At 37.8% G+C, this 24,433-nt stretch overlaps 1 protein-coding gene across 1 annotated transcript in view; it reads right to left on the bottom strand.

Moving 5' to 3' along the window:
* The window catches only part of arhgef28a (Rho guanine nucleotide exchange factor (GEF) 28a), an 89,435-nt gene extending 67,480 nt beyond the window's left edge, over positions 1 to 21,955 (bottom strand). Inside the window, exons 1-2 of the mRNA XM_079816058.1 lie at positions 21,774 to 21,955; positions 14,386 to 14,432 (exon numbers count right to left, since the gene is read on the bottom strand). Of these exons, the coding sequence (XP_079672184.1) occupies positions 14,386 to 14,418 (33 nt within the window). The 5' untranslated portion in view covers positions 14,419 to 14,432; positions 21,774 to 21,955. The remainder of the gene's footprint in view (positions 1 to 14,385; positions 14,433 to 21,773) is intronic.
* Between the last annotated feature and the right edge of the window lie 2,478 nt (positions 21,956 to 24,433).

Below are 24,433 nucleotides of genomic sequence, written 5' to 3'. Positions count from 1 at the left end.
CGAAACTGCATAGATTCAAAGCACCCACCCCACAATCCTGCTGTCTTTTAAAAAAAAAAAGTTAAAAAAAAGTAAAACTCTTAAATACTTCATCTAACAAACCCATGTTTTAGCTCTACTTGCAAATATTATGGCTAGTCTGGCCAAAATCGTACAATATCAAATAATTTCTATTTTAATAATTCCCATTTTGAAGTAAATGAAATACTAAAAACAGAAAGGCACTTAATTATGTTATCGTTTTATTTGGAAACTAAAGGAGTCAAACCAAGAGATACGATTATTCATAAGAAATGTAGAAGTCTGGCAAAAACAGCTGCTTCGCATTGCAACATAAATATAAAACAATAAAGCACACACACCTCACAAATTTTAGTTTCAAGAAAATGCTTGTTTTAAGGATGTTTAGATATTTTTACTGGCAAGAGAAAACGAGACAAAACACTGATTTAGAAACTGACGCTCGATTTAGAAAATGAAGCAGTTCAACAATATTAACTCAACCTCATGAATCATGATTGTATTTCAAATATTGTATACAACAGATGGAACAGAATAGTTTGCCAGTGCACATTTTGTCCTATGTTTAGTCTTGTTGTCATGCTGGCTTATAAATGAGGACAAGAGCAGAAGCTGAATTACTGCAGTTACTCCTTGGATCGATGAGGGGATGTTATTGTCTCTAGCACCTGTTTACGGATTAGTTCCTGGAAGAAAAACACCTCACTAATACACTGCTGGTCTCTATGGACGGCAGGTGTTTGTTCCCTTACCAATGACATAACCGCTGCCATCTGAGAAGGGTGTGGATGGGTTCTCATGTTCAAACAGGATTCATGTCCAAATGCATGTTTAGGTGAGCACTACTATTCAGTGGTGATTTGTTTTCAGACGTTTGTGCATTTCATATTTTACATAATCTAGTCTGATTAACTACATTTAAAGCTGCAGTCCATAACTTTTTTTTTGGTTAAAAATGATCCAAAATCAATTTGAGCAAGTACATAACCAGCCAGTGTTCAAAACTATCTCCTTACTTTAGCCCATTTTCAACGGTAAGCTTGTAATAATGTGTTATAGTTTGAGTGGTACTGGTGGATTTCCGTGGGAAATTCGAGCATGTCTTTGTGTCATTACGTCACATCTGTATACATAAAGGAGGAGTCCAGCTAGTAGTAGTAACGCATGTGAGGATGCTTCAGGTGGCGGATCATTTATAGCCTTTTCTTACAGCAGCTGGAATAATTAAATGTATCATTTTGATGGCGGATTGTAATCCAGAAAGGTCCTTACTGACAGCAAGCCGCACATACTCCTCAAAACATTAGATTCATCCACACTGAGGAGCCACCGATGCACAACCCACGGAAAGATGATAATTCCACAAATAACTGCAATTGCAGGTTTCAAACAAAAATGGCGACAGAGGCAAAATATACGGACTGCTGCTTTGGGCCCTATCATACACCCATAGCAATGCAATGCCAGGCATGACAAGTGTTTTTTGCTAGCTTTAGCCAGACATAGTTATCATTTTCACGTCCAGCGCCACGTTGTTTAAATAGCAAATGCACTCTATTCGCCCATGGCCGTGCTTGTCTGAAAACGAGGTGTGTTCAGCTGCATTGTTGATGCGTTGCTATTTTGAGACAACTGAAAACAACTACCCAACTGAACTGACCAACAAAAACCTAGTCTAAAGTCAATAGCGCAGTATTTTGTCTGTTATTTAAAGTGCGCGTTAGTAATATGCGCCTATAGGCGGGTGCACAGTGCGCGTACACTCTGCTTATTACACACACAGGGACGCGCAGCAGCACACAAACATGCTAAATATTAAAATTAAAAGGATTACAATGTAAAAGAATATTATTGGCTACTTATTTAACCAATCGTGGCAAGACTCGTCAGGTTGAGAGTGTCTATATTCCGCCATGTAAATAGTGAATCTGCCATGGTGCAAGCGCAACTGGCTTTTAAAGGGAATGGGAGATGAGACTTGATTGGTTTATTGCACGTTACGCCCAAAACACACACATGACTCATTAAGAGACTAAGTACAACCCTTTTGGACCATGCACCTGGCGTGCCGACCATTTTTTCCATAGTTAAACTAGCAAAAGTGGATTCGGACATGCCCTAAGTGCACCTGCGCCATGTGCTTCAGACCATGCGCTCAGATCGTTAAAATAGGGCTACTCATCTACTCATATTTTTAAACACTTTTTTAAATTATTATTATTATTATTAAATCAACCAGTTTAGTTAAGACAGAAATAGACATAGCATTACGTGATAAATGTCAGTGCAATTTTGTTTGAATTATTCCTAATTCTATCAGTCGAGTTTGTTTTAGAACAATGTGCCAAAGCTTTGAAAACTTTAAAACTAACATGAACATATTAATGGTCACTTATAGTATTTACTGGAGGTTCGGTCAATTACATGACACAGGGATTGTTTATTATTATTATTATTATCAAAATTTTAACATTCTAAACTCCAAATTATAAAATGTATGTTTTGTTTATCATTTATCAACAGCCTTCGCAGAATATGATCAAATGTCTTAAAACCTTTCAATATAAATGTATATGAATAAAATGCATAAAATAAATACATTTATAACATGCTTTATTTAAACTCATTAAATGTCACATTTATATTTGTCATTATATTTAATGTGAAATAACTCCTCTGTTATGACCTCTGAACTCTTATATGGTGGGCTGTGAGCTGGGCGAATGCTGTCTGTGACCAGGGGCGCCGCTAGCAATTTTGGGCCCTATGAAAGAAAATTATGTTGGGCCCTCTACCACACCAACCTAGCTACCCAAAATCTTTGTCTGCAATTTAATAATACTGACCAATTAAGCTCCGCTCGCTCAACCCAGAATGCCCCAATTGGCTGATGAAACATTGATTAAAATTAAGATACAATTTATCCAAAACAAAACTTAATGAAGTGGTCAATGAATCATGTCTGATCAACTCCATTCATCTTATGATGTGTCCCATCTCATGCTGTTCACTTTTCATAATCGACATAGATAGACAGATCGACAACATAGACATAAAAAACCCACATTATAATATTTAAACATAAATATAAAAATAAATACCTTAATGGCTGCAACAATTATAGCACGTCATGTCGGAGTGGGATATGAGTGAACGTAGTTTTACCGGTGAGTGTGAGCGATTCATGAGTGGAGCGTTTTGCTGGATTTTGCCGGAAATGCGCCATAATTTTTTTCGCATGCGAAATTTTCGCACGTCAAAAAATAAATTCGACCTCACGTTATGTCAATTACTCTTGCACACTGCCTCCGAAACTTTCGTCCGTCAAAAAAAAAAAATCGGAACAGGTTCGATTTTCTGCGTTTATCGCATCCGTTTTTCCCATCTATAGTGCTGATGCCCAACCTAAAACTGCTGGCAATGGTGGTGAATGAATCGCCAGTGCTCAGATACCTACATATATAAATATTATTGTATCAAAAATACTACAAATATTATTATATCACAGCTATAATTATAACACACCAAGTCCCTGTAAACCGTGTGTGTGTGTGTGTGTGTGTGTGTGTGTGTGTGTGTGTGTGTGTGTGTGTGTGTGTGTGTGTGTGTGTGCGCGCACGCGCGGATCCCTTTAGACATAGGCTGTCAGTCTCTGTTCAGGATAAATTGAGTCACGGAAATTTGTGGTCTTCTTTTTAATATGTGGCTCCAGTATCGCTAGCAAAGCATCAAACGGAGTCACTGACATTCTAAAGTAAACTTTGAATCAGTCTGGATAATCAGCTCCTTGATAAGAGGAACTCTCCTTCCTCTCTACGCGATCGCAGAAGTGGATGGACCCAATATTTCCTCTTTTTCATTTTTTAAGAGAGAGGACAAAAAAAATCATCCTCACTACTTGAAGACGGCATTTTGTGTTGTTTTGCGTTTTTTTTCGTAACGCATTCATTAATACGCATCGGACTCAGTGTGCAAGGTCTCTGTGCGTGACTAATTTTTCGGATCACGAATACGAAAAAACGCATGCGAAAATTTCGGACTCAGTGTGCAAAGGCCTTAACTCTTTGGTAGATTATACATTTATAATACATTACTACTGTTACTACTAATAAAACCGATCTCTGGGGGCCCCAAAAGTGTGTGGGCCCTTAGAATCGTCCTAACTTTCCCCCCCCTTAGCTACGCCCCTGTCTGTGACTGACAAGCAATCAGTGTGTCTCAGCATTTGTCTGTATGTTAAGATTTGCAGATAGGGAAATAGTTCCTCTCCTACTCTACTATTTGCTAATATAGTTTGTTTTTTCACTACAAGCTTGTGATATGGATACATTTCATGTTAAATAAATAATAAATACACTCAGGATTAATGTTATGTAAGGATTAAATATGTACAGTTTTTGCTGTAATGTGATGATTGAAAACATCTTAAATTACATTTAAACTGACAAATCAATACGATTTTGCTATTACTTGTTAACCATAAATATTCAGATAATTACATATTTAGTCAAGAACAGATGACATTGACATCAAACAGCCAATATGTACATGGTGTAGCTTACTTACAAAGGACAAGCCACCTGACCAAACAGCTCAAGCTTTACTGACTAGCTATGAAATATGCAGTCTGTGCAAAGCATAATCTTCTTAGGGATTTAAAATAGTATTTCTAGAAATGCCCTCTTTATTAGAGATTATCACCTGTTGGATTTTCTTTGATCATGGTGTTCCTGTCCGAACAAAACAGGGAAAGAATCCCAAAGAATGTGATATCTTAGAATATCTTTGTGGGATCCAAAAGAGGGTAAAAATAGTAGAAATAGATTTCATACATTTTATAATATGAAATTACATCATGTGACAAGGTAACCGTAAACCCAATGCCAGAATAATATTTTTGATACCGATAAATAGGATAAATCTCAGGTGTTCAATGGAACATTTCTGGATAAACAAGCTTAGTGGTCTTAGTGGGCACCGCATTCGAAAAATATTGGCAAATACAAATCAATTAAAGCCCTACCACTAGCGCACAGTCAGAGCTGGTCAGCTAGCAACTGTTTGATATTGATGACATTACAATTAACATCTCAGTTGTGGGGCGTACAAATGGCCATTATCATGTCTGCTTACATGGTTTACAAAATTGGCAGGTTTATTTAGGTCGACATCAGCACAAAATCATTATCTGAGCTGTTCTGCTCAATGCATCTACACAATGTTGGCTAAATTTCATAGCCATGTTTTGTAGGTAAGTATTTAACCAGAACAGAGTATCATGTGTCCATTGAGGAAATGCCTTCCATGAGATTCCAACTGATATCCAAAGCAGTACACAGGAATAGGAAGAACACAGCGCACAGGAATCTTTCCAAGCTCAGTGCGTAGATTGTCCAAATAGTCCCCCCCAAGGACTCCACATGACTCACAAGATTGCAGTTTTCCAATGACGTCTGAGATTGAAGCATCGCAGTTCTATATGCTTCATGACATGACAGAGGGAGTCATGCCAGCAGCCAACATGGCCCACATCACTTAACACTTCACCTGAAGTCGAAGGCTGAACATCTAGAGAACCATCTGCTAGCATAATCAGTATTGTGCAGTGCAAATAATATAATTGTCTTCAGACTATACCATCCAAAAGTTTGGGGTTGTGCAATTTTTTTTATGTTTTTGAAAGAAGTCTCTTATGGTCACCAGGGCACATTTATTTATGTATTTAAAATACAGAAAGAACAGTAATATTGTGAAATATGTATACTTTAAATATGATTACTTGCTTTTGATACTTTATTTGAACCAAATATTATTGCCTCATTATTATTATATAGCCTATGTATTTTAAGCCATTTTAAAGGTGGTTGTTTGCTTAGGTCTCGTTTTATTACCACAAAAATATTTGATTACTCGATTTATCATTAAAGGAAAAAAAAAAAAGAAGAAAAAAAAACGACCGATTACTCGATTAACAAAATAATCGTCAGTGACAGACCTAATTCTAATATGCTGACTTTTTCCTCAAGAAACATTTCTTATTACTATTAAGAAACATCATTGTTATTATTCATAGTATACACTGATCAGGCATAACATTATGACATTATGGTGAAGTGAATAACACTGATCATCTCATCGCGGCTCATGTTAGTGGGTGGGATATATTACGCAACAAGTGAACATTTTGTCCTCAAAGTTGATGTGTTAGAAGGATTTAAGCAAAACTTTTGCCATTGTGATGGCTAGACGACTGGGTCAGAGCATCTACAAAACTGCAGCTCTTGTGGGGTGTTCCCGGTCTGCAGTGGTCAGCATTTATCAAAAGTGGTCCAAGGAAGGAACAGTGGTGAACCGGGGACAGGGTCATGTGCGAGCAAGGCTCAATGATGCACGTGGAGAGCGAAAGCTGGCCCGTGTTGTCCAGTCAAACAGACGAGCTACTGTAGCTCAAATTGCTTGAGAAGTTAATGCTGGTTCTGATAGAAAGGTGTCAGAATACACAGTGCATCTCAGTTTGTTGCTTATGGGGCTGCATAGCCGCAGACCAGTCAGGGTGCCCATGCTGACCCCTGTCCACCTCCGAAAGTACCAACGGTGGGCACAAGAGCATCAGAACTGGACCACGGAGCAATGGAAGAAGGTGGCCTGGTCTGATGAATCATGTTTTCTTTTACATCACGTGGATGGCTGGGTGCGTGTGCGTCGCTTACCTGGGGAACACATGGCACCAGGATGCACTATGGGAAGAAGGCAAGCCGGCGGAGGCAGTGTGATGCTTTGGGCAATGTTCTGCTGGGAAACCTTGGGTCCTGCCTTCCATGTGGATATTAATTTGACACGTACCACCTACCTAAGCATTGTTGCAGACCATGTACACTAGGGCTGGGCGATATATCGCATGACATTGTTAGGTGCATCTCGTCAGTAAAGCCGGTTCCTTGATTAGTAGTAAATCGCCATCACCTGCTTTCAGATGGAGCGGCATTTACTACACAGAGCCGTAGTTCACTGACAAGCTGAGCCACATCGCATTAATTATCGCGGACGTTTCGAGAACGAGATGCACCTAACAATGTCATGCAATATATCGCCCAGCCCTAATGTACACCCTTTGACCTCCAAATTCCCAAGATCTCCATCCAATCGAGCATCTGTGGGATGAAACAAATCCGATCCATGGAGGCCCCACCATGCAACTTACAGGATTTAAAGGATTTGCTGCTAACATCTTGGTGCCAGATACCACAGCACACCTTGAAGTCCCTGTAAAGGCAATTCTGAGATTTGTTTCTAAACACATTATAAATGTTAGAAATGTATTGCTGAAACACGTTACAAAGACTGAACTGTGTAGTACTGAATTGTGGAGTTAGACCGTTAAACAGTTTTTCATCATTGCTGTGTTCAGGATTTTTTAGGCAGGGCTAAAACGGTGGCTCGATGACGCACTGGAGCCACACTGAGCATATGGCCCCACCCCCAACACTATCATAACTGTGACCAGCAACCTTGATGGAGAGCTGAGGATCACCACCAACACCTGCCTCTGCAGTGACTTTACACCGGATAGTTTTACCAACTTTCATTGGAGACAACTGGGATTCACTGAAAATCCGCTGCAGAATGGGGCCGAACCGATTATCTCCCACACCGGCCTTAGGGCAGCTTTCCCACGATAAGGGGTGGTTTCAGCGCCGACAGCAAACACGCCCCCAGCGTTTGAGAGCAGAGAATGCTGCTTATTTTTTCAAGATTTTGATAAGCTATTTTATTTACTTTTTTATGATTCAAATATAGCTGGGTGGACAAACTCAGAACGCATATTTAATTTTGACTTTACAGGGACTTTAAGGAGTATAGTGGAGTGCCTAGAAGGGTCAGGGCTGTTTTGGCAGCAAAAGGGGGACCAACAGAATATTGTTACCTGATCTGTGTTTACAGTGCATCTCGAAAGTATTCACAGCGCTTACATTTTTCCACATATTGTTATGTTATAGCCTTATACCAAAATGTATTAAATTCATAATTGTTTCTCAAAATTCTATATGCAATACCCCATAATGACAACGTGAAAGAAATTTGTTTGAAATCTTTGTAAATTTACTAAAAATAAAAACCGAAAAGCCTTTGCCATAGAGCTGCACGATTCTGGATAAATTGAGAATCACGATTTCTTTTGGGGTGTAAAATGGAGATCGCGACTCTCCCACAATTCTGTAGTCTATTGAAAAGATGAATTTGACTCCATTCAAACTATTTTTATTTTGTTCAATGTCTCATTTATCACAACTTGTTTAGTTATTGGATGAATCAGCGTTTGTGAATAAATCTTTTAAATGAATGATTCAATGACAAACACTTTTTAAACACTCCTGGCATTACGATAAGCAATACAACAAGTGTCAAAATACTTTTTTTAAAGATGATGTACTCTTATTTTTATCAATACCGTGTTTTACCCCCTATTATTTAAATGTTTGTAACACATAAAAAAACGATAATGTGTGGTTGAAAAGAGTTTGTTTGTGAAACAAATGAAATTTGAAAAAAGGAACCTGAAGGACTCTCAGACCATGAGAAACAAAATTCTCTGGTCTGATGACACAAAGATTGAACTCTTTGGCCTGAATGGCAAGCATCATGTCTGGAGGAGAGCAGGCACCGCTCATCACCTGGCCAATACCATCCCTACAGTGAAGCATGGTGGTGGCAGCATCATGCTGTGGGGATGTGTTTTTCAGCAGCAGGACTCGGAGACTAGTCAGGATCACGGGAAATATGAATGCAGCAATGTACAGAGACATCTTTGATGAAAACCTACTCTGGAGCGCTCTGGACCTCAGACTGGGGTGAAGGTTCATCTTCCAACAGGACAACGACCCCAAGCATACAGCCAAAAAGGAGTGTCTACGGGACCCCTCTGTGAATGTCTTTGAGTGGTCCAGCCAGAGCCCAGACTTGAACCCAATCGAACATCTCTGGAGAGATCTGAAAATGGCTGTGCACTGATGCTCCCCATCTAGCCTGATGGAGCTTGAGAGGTCCAGCAAAGAAGAATGGGAGAAACTGCCCAAAAATAGGTGTGCCAAGTGTGTAGCATCATACTCAAAAAGACTTGAGGCTGTAATTGGTGCCAAAGGTGCTTCAACAAAGTATTGAGCAACTGCTGTGAATACTTATGTACATGTTTTTTATTTTTAATAAATTTGCAAAGACTTCAAACAAACTTCTTTCACATTGTCATTCTTGGGTATTGTTTGTAGAATTTTGAGGAAAATAATTAATTTAATCCATTATGGAATAAAGCTAACATAACAAAATGTGGAAAAAGAGAAGCACTGTGTATACTTTACGGATGCACTGTATTAACAGTTGTGCTGCTTAATTTTTTTGTGTGTGGAAACGATGATACAGAAAGTTTGATGAACAAAAATTTTTTCTTTTGTACCAATATAAATGTCTTTACTGACACTTTTGATCAATTTAATGTGTCCTTGCTGAATAAAAGTATTAATTTCTTATTTAAAAAATCTTACTTTTGAATGTGTAATTCAGGAAAGGGGTCCCTTGCAAGAGGTTATTTATATTTGGGGGCCCTTGGCATCAAAATGTTTGAAATGCCCTGCACTAAACATGGTCAAACTCCCTCTATTAGATCATATACTATTAGCAGTCTGTGGTTCCCTAGCTGCAGTTTATTCAGTGTTATCAGGCAAAATACTGACAGACAAACAGAGACCTTTTCCTCAATACTGTTTGTTCCTGTCAAACATCAACAGAGCTCTCCTCACTTCACAGAAGAAACCGCACACAGAGCCAGAATTCATAATCTCTGTAATGATGTTTGGAAAACAAAACATGTCAAACATGTCCCCATATCTCTGCTGTGCGCAGCATGAGTTCTTATCATGCATAACTAGTCAAGAAGACATGTTTATATAACCCCTGCATTCTAACAGTTTGGACAAACCAAATCTTGTGTTTTAGTAGGATGGGATATGGTATTCATAGTTTAGACAAGAAAAGATTATTGCTTTTCATTTAAATGACACCAGTGTAATTTAGCTGTTAATGTGCTAAACTCATATTTTATTTGATATATTTGAATCAATATCAAATAAAAGCAAAAATGAAAGTGTCAAAGTATGTCTAAAAATAAAAAATGGACCAACAAAAGTTACAAAAGTTACCATGCCTCTACATTTAACCATAGACTGTAAAAAAGATGGGCGATCTTTAACCCTTCACGATTTTCTATTGGAGAAAAGTGAAGGCGCCAACGTCCGAATATGGCACTGATTCGGCACAGTCTGCGCAGCAGTAAATGCGGGACCCGAGTCTGCGCAGTAGAGAGGAGGAAGTAGAGCCGCAATATCAAAAAATCCCGAAAATCCCAGAAAAAAAATCAATTTGTGACTTCGCTCAGAGAAGCTGCCAATCACAGCTGTCAATCATGACCTCACACCCCCGTTTTTATCAAAAATAACGAACTAAAACCAAACTTATTTTTAAAAAACGAACACTTGAACTAACATCAGCGTGATAAAAACTACCTAAAATGACAGAAGCCATCTTTGGGAAAAACTTATTTGAAGTGTAATTCGATTGTTAAGTTTGTCTTGCATCACATTAGAATACATAGAGGGGTTTATGAGCTATGAGCTATACTGGGACCAACCACCTGGGCGATCGAGACACTTTGGCTTAACTTTCCAGGACGTGTGCGTTTTTAAAAGTAACAGTGTCCAACAGCGACACCCACAAGTGAAGTTATAGCGGGAGGCGCGCCGCCTTAGAGCCCGTTGACTTTCAACAGACACCCCCAAAGCTGGTGGTGAGTTTGATGGGGAGTAAATTAGAATGAATAGGGGAAATTCACGTGAGAGGAGGCAATGCCTCCTTCGCGCTATAATTGGATATGATTGGTTCACGCGATAAATCCCGCCTATTGATTTCATGGGCGTTCTCGAATTGGCCTGAATGAAGACAATGATGGCATTAATGGGAAGACTAAATAAAAAGTAAGTAAAAAACTCAACCACTTAGATATCACCGCTTTATGTCACGCCAAAATCAAACTTGAAAATGGACTGAAAACATGATGACTGTGGGGATTTTTAGTCAGCAATCAGCTTGGGGAAATTAAAGGTACATATGTGACCAGTGTGTACAAGCTTGATGACTGCTGAAAATAAGTTGACTATTAAAAAGAAAAGCTGAACATTAGTTCACAAATAAAATATATTGTTTAAATTGTTACTGCCTCTTGTTATTACTTTGGAATAAATGTTAAAAATGTGTAAAAACACTAACTTGAAATGTATACTTGTTTTTAATAAAAAAAGAACATTACATAATTAGTTTAAAAATAGAATTTACATTTTATATATACAAAAAATGTAAGGACTTTGCCTCATTTTAAAACACCACCGCACACCACTGCTATGTTTTCTTTAAACATGCTCTCCTTGACTGTGACTCATTAAGCATTCCTCTCATGTCTCCACACCAGGTGAGACTCGGGTCGGGCCAACAATATCCAGACACACCCTGACACACAGGCTAACACACACACACACACACACACACACACACACACACACACACACACACACACACACACACACAATCAGATCTACTGAAGGAGCACACACAGTAATGATTACTGCAGTTAATAGAGTCCACACCCATTCGCATGGCAGCAGTGAAGTTAAACCATATAGACTACAATGCTTGTCAGTTTACTCAAGCGTAAGCTCACACCCTTGAAGTAATGTTAACCATAGATCTTGTTCTAAAAACCAGTAGCACATGCCATGAACCCATTGCTTGAAAATGCTTATTTTCTTCCAGGTTTTAGGATGACAGACTTTGACAACAAAGTCAGAATTCTGGACACAAAAACAAGATTTAAAACTGAAACTATGCCTATGAATTCAGTGATGAAATGATAAGAGATCCCTGTGGATTCATTGTCATACAACTACTTAACTTACAGATAAATGTTCCAAAAATTTAAGTCAATAAGATTTTTTTATCAAGTGACAGTAAAAAAGATTTATAATATTACAAAAGATTTATTTTTAAATAAAATGTTGTTCTTCAAAGAATCCTGAAAAGATATATATGACTGTTTCCACACAAATATTAAGCAGCACACTATTTTTCAACTGTGATAATAAGAAATGTTTCTTGAGTAGCAAATCAGCATATGAGAATGATTTCTGAAGGATCATGTGACACTGAAGACTGGAGTAATGATGCTGAAAATTCAGCAAATTTCCATTTTTTGTTTTTTTAATATAATAATACTGTACTATATTAATGTTATTCCTGTATTTATGATCAAATAAAGAGAGCCTTTGTGAGTGGAAAATACTTTTCAAATTTTTACTGACATCAAACTTTTGAACAGTAATGCACTTGATCAAAATCCGTTATAGATTCATTTTGTGGCGTGAAAAATACATGTTTTGTTTTATAAAAAAATAAAAATAAATTATACTGTGACTGTCTATGGCTGGTGCAACATGAGTGACTTTGTTACGGATCTCTTAATGAAAACACAACAGCAGCAATTCAACCAGCAGTTTTGCTTTCAGATCAAACATCAACTAAAACTGGGTGCTGAAAATAAAAATCACATTAATTCATATCTGTTTGGTTGACCTTTGACTGAAGCAATCCACAGATACATTGAGCAACTACAGGACACTGCACCTCACAGTCAACGCAGTTCTTCTGAAACATATATAACCCCTTTGTTCAGAAAGACCAGCTGATCAAGGACCAAATCTTTGAAAGTGAAAAACCACACTCTCTCAAACACACTAGGTACCACTTAGCTACAGGGGGCCAGAAACACCTGAAAGCATTTAACACACACACACATATTTCACACACACTAATTGCTTTTAGCTCCGAGTGAATGAGACTGTTTGTGTGCAGTGCCGAACTGGCATTTGAGAGTTGACACTATGCAAGTCTGCTATAACCCTTACAATAACACATTATCCCCATCGCAGTCACACACACCTTAAAAAGCTTACACAACTAACACATAGTGCCCCACTTTCATAATGAGGTCACAGAGAAGGATTGTGCGACACTCTCTTGCACCCCACACACTGTGATTATACAGCTGAGCCAGCAAACGATGAAGAGAGCTTCAGAATTCACAACAGCTTTCAAACATTTACTCCTGTAGTCTAGGAGTTAAAGATTTGGGCTGGTAATACAAAGGTTAGAGATTTAAACCTTGCAAGAAGTGATCCAGGTTTTTAGAGCAGTATTGCTCCTGTCAGTTTGGATAAATGTGTCAGCTAAAACGATTCAGTAATGTGGTATAGAAAAGAAACTAGATTATGGTTTCATGGGCCAAAGTCATGGGTTTGATTCCAAAACATGCACATAACGATAAATTGTATAGCTTAGTTTTGCTCTGAAAATGTCTTTGTCATTGAAGCAATTTCTCTGGAAATTCAGGCTGAGGGAGCTGTAAATAATTAGTGGAAAAAGACTGTTACAGTAGTGTAATGTTTTCTTAAGAATAATCTATGGAAGTTAATGAAGGGAATAAACCTTAACAGCCAGTTAAAAAAAGATCTTAAAGCTAACAAACTGTTGTTGTGTTTTTTTGGGGGGGCCACGAAGTCTACTGGACACTGAGAAATTTGAATCGGGGAAAAGATTGTAATTTAAATGGATTGTTCACCCAAAAATGAACATTCTGCCATACTTTACTTAAGGGGAAAGGGTGAATAAATTATGGAAATTTTGCATTTAAATTTGCTCATTGATTTACATTGTATGAACAACAACAGCTAAAAGATTCTTCAAAATATATTTGTTATGTTCCACAAAAGAAGTCATTTAAGTTTGGAATGACATAAGGTTGAGTAAACAAAAAATACAGTGTTTGTTTTTGGGTGCACTATCCCTTTAAAACATAACACCTGTACCTATTTTCAGATAGACAGGCAAATTCACAAGACACCGGCAATGGCAACTGAAAACACAATCATTTGTTAAACTGTCCGTTCCTGTTCTCTTTAATGTTATAAACACAAGGCCAACGCAGTTATGAGTGACACAATCCATACAAATCAGAAGCGGGATGAACAGAATCGTTTCTAGAGTAGTTTCTCTCTCATGCACAGGTCCTATGCACAGGTAAAGTCTTTAATAAAAGACTTTTGTCATTTGGCACCCAGACAAATAAAAGGACAGATCCTGAAGGAACAAGAAACAAGGAATGAAAGAGTGAAGTTAAAAGGAAGGAAACAGGAAATCAGGAAAAACAGAGAAGAAGAAAGTGAGAGAAAGATATATGGAATAAAATGAAAATTGTTCTGTCAGACTCACATAAAGTGGCACCTCTCCCCTGCTGAGCTCCATTACAGCAGCAGCACCTGAAAGGAGAAAGAACACATGTATAATACACGGCAAAGGAACACACACGCACACACAAGCCACCTTAAACAAAACACATCTGTAGAAATAAGCACATATGAGCAGAACAGTCCCCCACATGTGAGTGCTGCACAAGAGACCAGTTGCAAAACCCTGAGAGAACAAACATCTATTCATCACAAAAACAAAACATGACATTTAACTGAACACTGGCACAGGGAGAGAAAGAGAATACAGTGCACAAGGGACAAAAAGGCCAAGAGAAAGAGTATTTGACATCGCTTGCATGCACTGTCCATTATGGCAAGTCATAAACAATCAAACCAATATGAAAAAGAAGGACAAATCACAATGATTTTATTTCGCTGACTCATCGAGTCACCTGACTTCTCTTTTAAGGCCAAATCCTCCGAGAGGGATGGGAACAAAAACCTTGCCTTTTAATTGGGACACACAACAGAGGGCCTAATCTTTTGATCCTCCAAATGTCAGAACACAGCGTCCATCAAAACGCAGCCCTCTCTCTGTCTAGCTCGCTCTCAGCCCGAGCGCTGCTGCCATGTTCTCTCTTGCAGCCAACAGGTGGGAGAGCAGAGCCTGACAGGCGATACATGTGTGAACATGCTTTAACTAAAATTGGTGAAATTGTGCTTTTACCCATTGAGTAAGCTGTGAACATGTTCAATTAAACTTGAAATGAGGGTTATTTTTGAGTGAACTATCCCTTTAATCATAGCTAGATCAGATGAGCAGTTTGAATGCTGCAGTGATGATCTAATTCAGAAGACAACTTGGAAGCTAAAGTTATAAGGCTATTAATGAACTACACCATAGGGATGCACCGGTATGAACATTTTGGCCGGTACCGTTAAATCTTTATATCTGAAAGCCGACAACCGATATATTGGCCGATAAATTTGAATCCAAATTTTTATATAATTTTGGAAAGCCACATGTTAAAGGGGGCCTATTACGACCATTTTTACAAGATGTAATTTAAGTCTCAGGTGTCCCCAGAATGTGTCTGAAGTTTCATCTCAAAATACGTCACAGATCCTTTGTAAATCCATGTTGTAAATACCCATTTTTGACTACAGTCAAGAACAGACTGTTGTCCTGCCTGTGCCTTTAAATGCAAATGAGCTGTTGCATGCCGCGCCTTCTCCACACAGTTCCTGCCAAATACTAACAAGACATCTGCTTGGTTTTCATTAATATATCACTCACACGGATAGCATAGTTCTGCTTTCATCATTAAAGTTTATTATTTCCATGCGTTTTAAAGCTATATTAGTTTAAACTTCTAATGGATCATTTTCTAAGCTCACTTATCTGAAGCACACACACAGAGACAACTGGCTGTCAGGCGTCACGTCTCGCAAGTAACTTCTCTTTCATATTTTTTGCTGTGTATAAACTGTCAAAGACACACACAATTGTCTTGTTCACTGTTGTCGCTTGCGAAAACAAAATAGCGGCTCAGTGGGTGGAAACGTGCAGACTAAGGGGCGGTAATATTATAATAAGATCCCCTCTCAGAAGAGAGAAATCTGAGTAGCTCGTTTTTTAACATGCTTGCAGAGAAAGGCTAACCAAAACAAAGTAACTGCGTTGTCCTTTTTCACATTTTCTGGGTTGGTAGATGCACGGGGGACCTGATTTTAGCACTTAAACACGGAAAAAGTCAGATTTTCATGATATGTCCCCTTTCACTAAAAACCCATTCAAAGTTGTAAAGATGGAAGTGGAGGTTCAAAAATGCCAACTCTTTTCCAGGTTTTAGGATTCATGTGTTTCTATGCACAGATGTTGTTCTAAAGAACTACAAAAAAGTATTTATGACAATGGTCCTCTAATAGCACCAAGCAGCCATGCCCTTCTAGTTTTCACCTGAAGTCTTACTTTTTAGGAGTTAATGGTAGTGTTTGTTCAAGGTCGCAATGTTGTGTTTCAGACATAATTATTTCTACATCACGTAATTTGGTGCGAATAACAATGGAAGGTGTATATGTGAGACATTTAGAAACAAGATTCCTGTTTGTTGTTTTCACACAAATGCTGGCGTAATGGGTGACTTTTCAAGGGACGATGGCGTCACCTGTAACTCAATACAGCCTACAGATCCAATAACGCATACACATACACATACAAACACACTGAACAGAAACCATGAATACTGTATAGTTAGACAGAGACTAAAATCCCTGTTGAACATATTCCAAATGCATGTTGTATATTTAAGAATGAATGAGTAAATAAGGATATTATTAGGCCAAGAGAGAAACAGAGATGGTTGTCCAATGGTTTAGCCTGAAGCTCAGAGATTCATCGACTCTGATCAACCTTTAGATAGAGACTGAGCCTCTGTTACAACACAATCCCAACCAGTCAGGCCTTAAACACTGCTGGTGCTGGGAATGAATATCTTTTCTCTGTCTAAACCACAATAATCCAACAGGTGCACTGGAATCTTGTGGCTTACTAGTTAATCATGTGTGTTTCTTCTTTTTATTAGGAAGAACAATGATACTGTATTATCATGATCTCTATCTGTCTCTCTCTCTCTCTCTCTCTCTCTCGCATGCACTGGCAGATTCACCTGGAAGTTTTACCTGGAAGGCATTTAAGGGGTTTGGAGTGTTATCAGAGCTTTTATGGTGTAATTGCCACACCCTAAGTATGATTAAAGGTGGACTACACAAAAGCAGCTAAATAGACAGCTTTTAAAACAAACACAGACACAGACACACACACACACACACACACACACACACACACACAAGAAATAGATTTCACAAAACTATGTCTAAAAAAGACACAGACAAACCAAATTAACAAGACGGCGCAAAAGACAGCAGAAAGACAAAACACAAACAGAGTGAGTGAGAGACAGAGAGACAGAGACAGAGAGAGAGAGAGATGCCCTGAGTGACCTGTGTCTGCTTCAGTTTCTCTGGGTGAAATGAAGCTGACTTCAGCCAGACGCACTCAGATTCCACCTGCCGTCTACTGACACACATGCCAGATGTCTTCTGTATCACTCTGTGTAACATTGAATCTATCACAATTACAACCTTTATCAGGTCAAATTGGTAGCAAAGAAAACTATGAGGTTTTTGAAACTTATCTAAAAGTGCTGACAGAGTGAAACATTAACAAAAACGTTTCAAAGTTTGTTTCCGAGTGCCAATGAATAAATGCACTCACGAGTGCATTTTCGATCTGACTTTTCAAGTTCAGAACAGTGTTATCTTTAACTAAAACTTAGCAATTGTTTGTGTTAACTGAAATTAAGCTATATACAACCCCAAATCAGAAAAAGTTGGGACAGTATGGAAAACGCAAATAAAATAAAAAAAGAAGTGATTTCTAAATTTACTTTGACTTGTATTTCATTGCAGACAATATGAACACAAAATATTTCATGTTTTGTCTGGTCAACTTCATGTCATTTGTAAATATGCATCCTTTCCTGTCATTCAGACCTGCAACACATTTCAAAAAAATTTGGGACAGGAGCAATTTAGGGCTAGTAATGAGGTAAAATGGTTAAATAATGATGTGATTTGAAACAGGTGATGTCCACAGGTGATTGTAATTATGATTTGGTACAAAAGCAGCATCCAAGAAAGGTCTAATCCTTTAGGAGCAAAGATGGGCAGAGGATCGCCAGTTTGCCAACAAATACGTGAGAAAATTATTGAAATGTTTAAAAACAATGTTCCTCAAAGAAAGATAGGAAGAGATTTGGATATTTCACATTCAACACTACATAACATTAATTAAAAGATTTAAGGAATCTGGAGGAATTTCAGTGCGTAAAGGACAAGGGCGCAAGCCTAAGCTGAACAACCGTGATCTCCGATCCCTCAGGCGGCACTGCATCAAGAATCGTCATTCATCTATAAGCGATATCACCACATGGGCTCAGGACTACTTTGGCAAACCTTTGTCAAGTACCACAATACGTAGTTACATCCACAAATGCCAGTTAAAACTGTACTGTGCCAAAAGGAAGCCCTATGTTAACAGTGTCCAGAAGCGCCGTCGACTTCTCTGGGCTCGGAGGCATCTGGGATGGACCATCACACAGTGGAAACGTGTACTGTGGTCAGATGAATCAGTATTTCAGGTATTTTTTGGGAGGAATGGACGCTGTGTGCTCCGGACCAAAGAAGAAAAGGATCATCCAGACTGTTACCAGCAACAAGTCCAAAAGCCAAGGTCTGTCAGGGTATGGGGTTGTGTCAGTGCCCTTGGCAAAGGTAACTTGCACTTCTGTGAAGGCACCATTAATGCTGAAAAGTACATAGAGATTTTGGAGTATAATATGCTGCCTTCAAGAAGACATCTTTTCCAGGGACGTCCATGCATATTTCAACAAGACAATGCAAAACCACATTCTGCACACATTACAAAGTCCTGGCTGCGGAGGAAGACGTAAAGGGTACTTGACTGGCCTGCCTGCAGTCCCGACCTGTCTCCAATAGAGAATTTTGAAGCGCAAAATGCGACAACGAAGACCCCGTACTGTTGCCCACCTTAAGACTTGTTTGCAGGAAGAATGGGACAAAATTACACCTGAAACACTTCATCACTTGGTGTCTTCAGTCCCTAAACATCTTTTAAGTGTTGTGAAAAGGAATGGCAACATTACAAAGTGGTAAATGCTTTATTGTCCCAACTTTTTTTGAAATGTGTTGCAGGTCTGAATGACAGGAAAGGATGCATATTTACAAATGACATGAAGTTGACCAGACAAAACATGAAATATTTTGTGTTCATATTGTCTGCAATGAAATACAAGTCAAAGTAAATTTAGAAATCACTTCTTTTTTTTTTTTTGCGTTTTCCATACTGTCCCAACTTTTTCTGATTTGGGAAAAGAAAAGAACATCAAAAAAATTACTAAAATTTCAATATATTAATACGTTTTAGGAGAATTAATGTTAGTGCTTTTACAAAATTGCAAGCTTCGCATTTCTGCTTTTAAATCCTTCAAAAGTTCCCAAAATCCAAGAAGTCCAATTCACTTTCATTGTAAGTGTCACACCATAACCTCGATTTTGAAAGATGAAATGAATTATGGTAATCAAAATGATGCCACACAAACATTGCTGACTGAGCTTAACTTGTCTTCAACATGGAAAAACCGTGTAAAATGACATTTTCTGTTAAACAGCCTAAAATGTGACTAGACTAACATTAGTCTTGTGGGATATTCGCTAGCTACTCTGTAGGCCCGTGAAGCATTCTTTTGTTGCCTCTGTTTGCTCAGTATTCAACAGAGCAAAGAAGAGAGACAAAGACTGATGAGAAGCGCACTTCAAAGTGCCTTTCATGCCAGACCCTCCTATTTCTCTTTCTCTGAACTGAAAGTGAGGGCTGGGACTCTCTCAGACCATGCCATTCATACAGGATACAACAGGGGAAGGAGGAAGTCAAAATCACTCCTGATTACCAAGACACAATGCCCTTGTCCCCTTTTCTCTCTGCGTCCACTCAAAAAAAAATGACTTGTTGAATTTACTCAAAAAAGCAGTGTCAAGTGGTTCCACGCAACTATATTGAGTAATTTTTTACAAATAACAATTTAGTTATATGAACAAAAGAAAGTCAAGTAAAGCTGACAATTTCTTTAAGTAAATACAAACCATTTGAATTTGTCACTGTTACATAATATTTATATGTGCAGTTTACTTAATAATGTTATGTTACATTTATAAAAGTTTTTTATGTTAGGTCAACACATTTATCGATTTAATTTACCTTATTAAATTAACTACTTGCTCTACAAGTGTAAGTGGAAAACTATTAAATAACAACAAGCATATCTTTAGAAACAAAATGCAAAAATAACTTAATTGAGGGCAGGAACTCCATCCAATAAATATATGTATATGAGTGCCCACAGCCTAAACACAGGCACCACTCTTCTGCATAATGGATAACGGCAAAATTACAGAAACTCCTCTAAATGTCCAACATAACTGAACATTAAACACTAACATAAACTAACAACATCTTTCCATTTACTGAAAAGCATAAAATAAAATTTGTCCATTTCACTCAGAAATGTTAAGTTGACCGAACAAACACTTAATAAGTAAAGCTGACAATACTCATTTTTAGTAGAAACAACTCAGTAAATTTAAGTTTATTTAGTTACATGAGTTTTATAAGTAATGTGAACAAGGATGATTTGAGTGCAACTTACAACAGTGAAAGTTCTTTTTTTTTAGTGCAGTATGGATCTGATACATCCACTAACCTCATGTAGATTTCTGTAAACATAATTATGGCTGCAACCCCAAAATTGTACAAACAAATGCTTAAAACACTTTTGATGACAGCTCTGCTTGCTACACGGCCACAATACTCAAGAGTCACAATTTATGTTAAATTAAGTATATTCTACTATGTATACTAATTCACATTTGCTGCCAAAAGGTTAGGGCAAGAGATATTAGTAGGGTTTGGATTAGAGTCAATGCAGGGCCTCAAATAAAAACAGGATATGAATATTGCATGTAAATCTCACATGATGTTTTACAGAACAAGGGTTACCATCTGCCCCACTTGATCTCCCAATAGTGTCCACTGTTATGAGACAGCTTTTTTAGTAAAATGTTACTAAAAAACGACTGTCTCCTTACTTCAGAAAAAAGTGTTAGCTCAACCTTTCACAAACATCTTGGTGTGGACTTGAACAGATAAATGAATGTCTAATTATGGTGGATATTCAATTATTTACAAGAAATGAATACAGATAAACATATACCAGTTGTCTAATTCAGATGTCTCTAAATAAGAATATTGGCAATTAGATCATTTACATGACACTTCAATAACCAGAACATTTCGTGCATGTAAACAGTCATTGTAGCAACTGTGTTGTTGTAATTAATTGCAGTAATATTAATACTAACTGTGTTGCCTAAAAGTGGCCATTAAAAAATATACTACAAAACAAGTACAATTGAAAACTTAAACAGTGCTGCCAAAGTTCTATTGCACTTTTCCCCACCGCTTTAAATAAAATATAGTAGAAATGGCAGAGCGTCTTGAGACCAGCTAAATGGATGTAAACAAAGATGTTATAATGATGAAAACATTTTTACAGTGCGCTCCAGTTCCCATAGCTGCGACTGTCAACTGACTACAAACAATGACAGCTTTCACTGGCGCTACTTGTTTTCCCGGCACAACTTTACAGCAATTCCAAAACCTTCAATATTCGAAGGCAAAAAAGAAGATCCGTATAAGCCGCGGGAAATCTACTTCTCTGCACTTTAACGTAAGTGCCCCCGCACCTGTACAAGACATGCGATAACACCTACCTCACTCCATACGAGTGTATTCTCTTCAACTTCACAATGTAACGCTTTCAAACTGCTATCGTGAGTGACTCACGACAGGTACATCCGTGTGCGTGACTTGCACTTGTACAATGCGAATGTTTTGAATGGGCTCAGGGGTTGTGGATGCGCCACCGGTGCTCACTCTCTTCAAAACCGTGTGTGAGGATGGCCCTGCCCCCCAAAGAGCACATCAACTAATCCTACTACGGTGAGGGGTTGACTCATGAATATTAAGTAGGATACTTGATTGGACCCTGCTGAAAGGTAATGAACCGACGTCATGCGAACTAATTAATATTCAAGAGATATGGCCTACCTTCATCATAGTAGGACTCGTAGGAAAGCGAGAAAACTGCAACAGGACACTCACGTGTTTAGGGACAATACAGTGCCTCAGGCTGGTTTATCAAGACTTTTTAATCCAGCCTACTTTAATTTTGTTGAAGCAAATCAATAAAATGGACAAAATTGCTAAAGCAAAAAGGTGTCACACATTAAAATAAAGAACATAAAGGTAGGGTTATCTTCTATCTCACATGCTATTTTAGGACCAAGCCAGTGATGGAGTCCACAGTTGAAAGTAACCTCTCTGTTTAAGCCAGATATGATCCATGTTAAATAACAAAAATCCTGTTAGCACGCTTGTGAAACAGGATATATAACCATATCCCTCTTAAATCCTAAATCATCTTACAACTACCCTGCCTGGTCGCTACAGATAAAAAGATACGTCAAGAATTGGTGTCACTCCTAAAGTCAGAGGATTGGTATACCCAAAGTGCCCCTGGCAATTGAAGAGGAAATGGAGAGGAAGTCAATCAGCGTGCCCACCCTTCCTGTCTGTTCTTCAACAGGCTGGACTGAGTCCAAGGATCACAGACAGAATTTTACCGAAAAACCCACCAGAGGTTAAGAGTCTGTGCTATAGCTACGGTACCACCTAGTGGTCGATCAGTTACAAGCTGGTAGAAGGTTTTTTTTTTCTGTATTTTTTTTATTCAGCTTTCACAAAAACATACAATGACATTTAATAGTAAACAGAATTGGGGGATACAAACAACATATCTTACATCGTAGAAGGTAAAACGTTAATTTCTACAAATCACTTTGTTCAGTATGAGAGTCATAAAATATTTTAAGATCTTTACAACAACAAAAAAACCCAAAGGAGGGTGTAATAGACATTACTTTAGCTTTATGTATGTGAAACTTCCAAAGATTAATTATTTATTTGAATGTGCTATCAATTAGCCTACACTGGAGTCAGTATTAGGCTACAGTCAAATAGACTCATCTATTTTGATTATTTTGTATAATGTATCAAAAACCAGCAAATATACCTGCTTCCAAAAGTCTTCTGAATTTTTACAATTACAAAATAAATGTGTGAGAGTTTCACATTCAAGACTACAAAAAGAACATTGTGGTGAGCAGTGTTGGGGAAAGTTACTTTGAAAAGTAATGCATTACAATATTGTGTTACTCCCTTAAAAAGTAACTAATTGAGTTACTTAGTTACTTTTTCTTTTTTTTTAAAGTAATGCGTTACGTTACTTTTGCGTTACTTTTTCTCACCTGGGCTTGGCTAGTTTTTGTTTTGTTTTTATAACAAAAAAGTTATATTTTTGTAAAGACCTCTTCATACCAAAATTTAAATAATAAGCCCCAGGCTGAGGTAAAAATGCAAATTCACGCATGAACAGTACACTCTAAAAAAAAAAAGGTTCTATATTGCACCAAAAATGGTTCTTGGCTCGTAATCATAGGGGAACCTTTTTTAGTGCTATATAGCACCAATTTTGGTGCTTCAGTGGTTCTTCAGAGGTTCTTCAGCGGTTCTTCAGAGGTTCTTCAGAGGTTCTTTGACTAAGGTGCTATATAGTACCTCTGAAGAACCGCTGAAGAACCAAAATTGGTGCTATATAGCACTAAAAAAGGTTCCCCTATGATTACGAGCCTTTTTTTTTAGAGTGAGAGGGCGCAGCTCTGCTGTGCTGCCATTCTGGATAATGGTAGAATAGGATGCAGGTGAAAGGTTTTACCAATAAAAACAAAAAATCTAGTAATTTTCATCATCAAAGGTCAGCAGCAAGACATTGGTAAATTAAATATAAAGGTAGATTAATGCATAAAAATTGTTGTTTTATTTAACATTTAATTATTGGGAGGTTTGCATAGTATTCTGATTTTGCATTTGACTGATTTTATTCATTTTGAGGAGTACAGAATCTTTATTGTGCAAGTGAGATAAATAAATGCTCACATTTAGTCTAGAATTACAATAACCATCATGTTTACACACAACGCCTCTGCACTTATTTTTCTCAATATGGGGACAGGAGAGCTGTCAGTCAAATTAATGTGAAAAAGTAACTCAGATATTTTGTTGTAAATTTGAAAAGTAATGTGTTACTTTACTAGTTACTTGGAAAAAGTAATATTATTACGTAACTCAAGTTACTTGTAATGCGTTACCCCCAACACTGGTGGTGAGATGTTTGGATGATACAAGCTGGTAGAAAGTGTTAAATGATCCAGAGAATGGCTAGATTATATTGTGCATTCAATTGTATGAATGCCATTACATTCATTAGTCTTCTTGGAAATCATTGGAGCAATTTAAGTCAGGTCACCCTTAT

Source organism: Gobio gobio (genome assembly GCF_949357685.1).
Source record: "Gobio gobio genome assembly, chromosome: 4".
NCBI classification, from domain to species: Eukaryota; Metazoa; Chordata; class Actinopteri; order Cypriniformes; family Gobionidae; genus Gobio; species Gobio gobio.
Note: the sequence above shows the minus strand (reverse complement) of the source record. Positions and strands in the feature narration are given on the sequence as shown.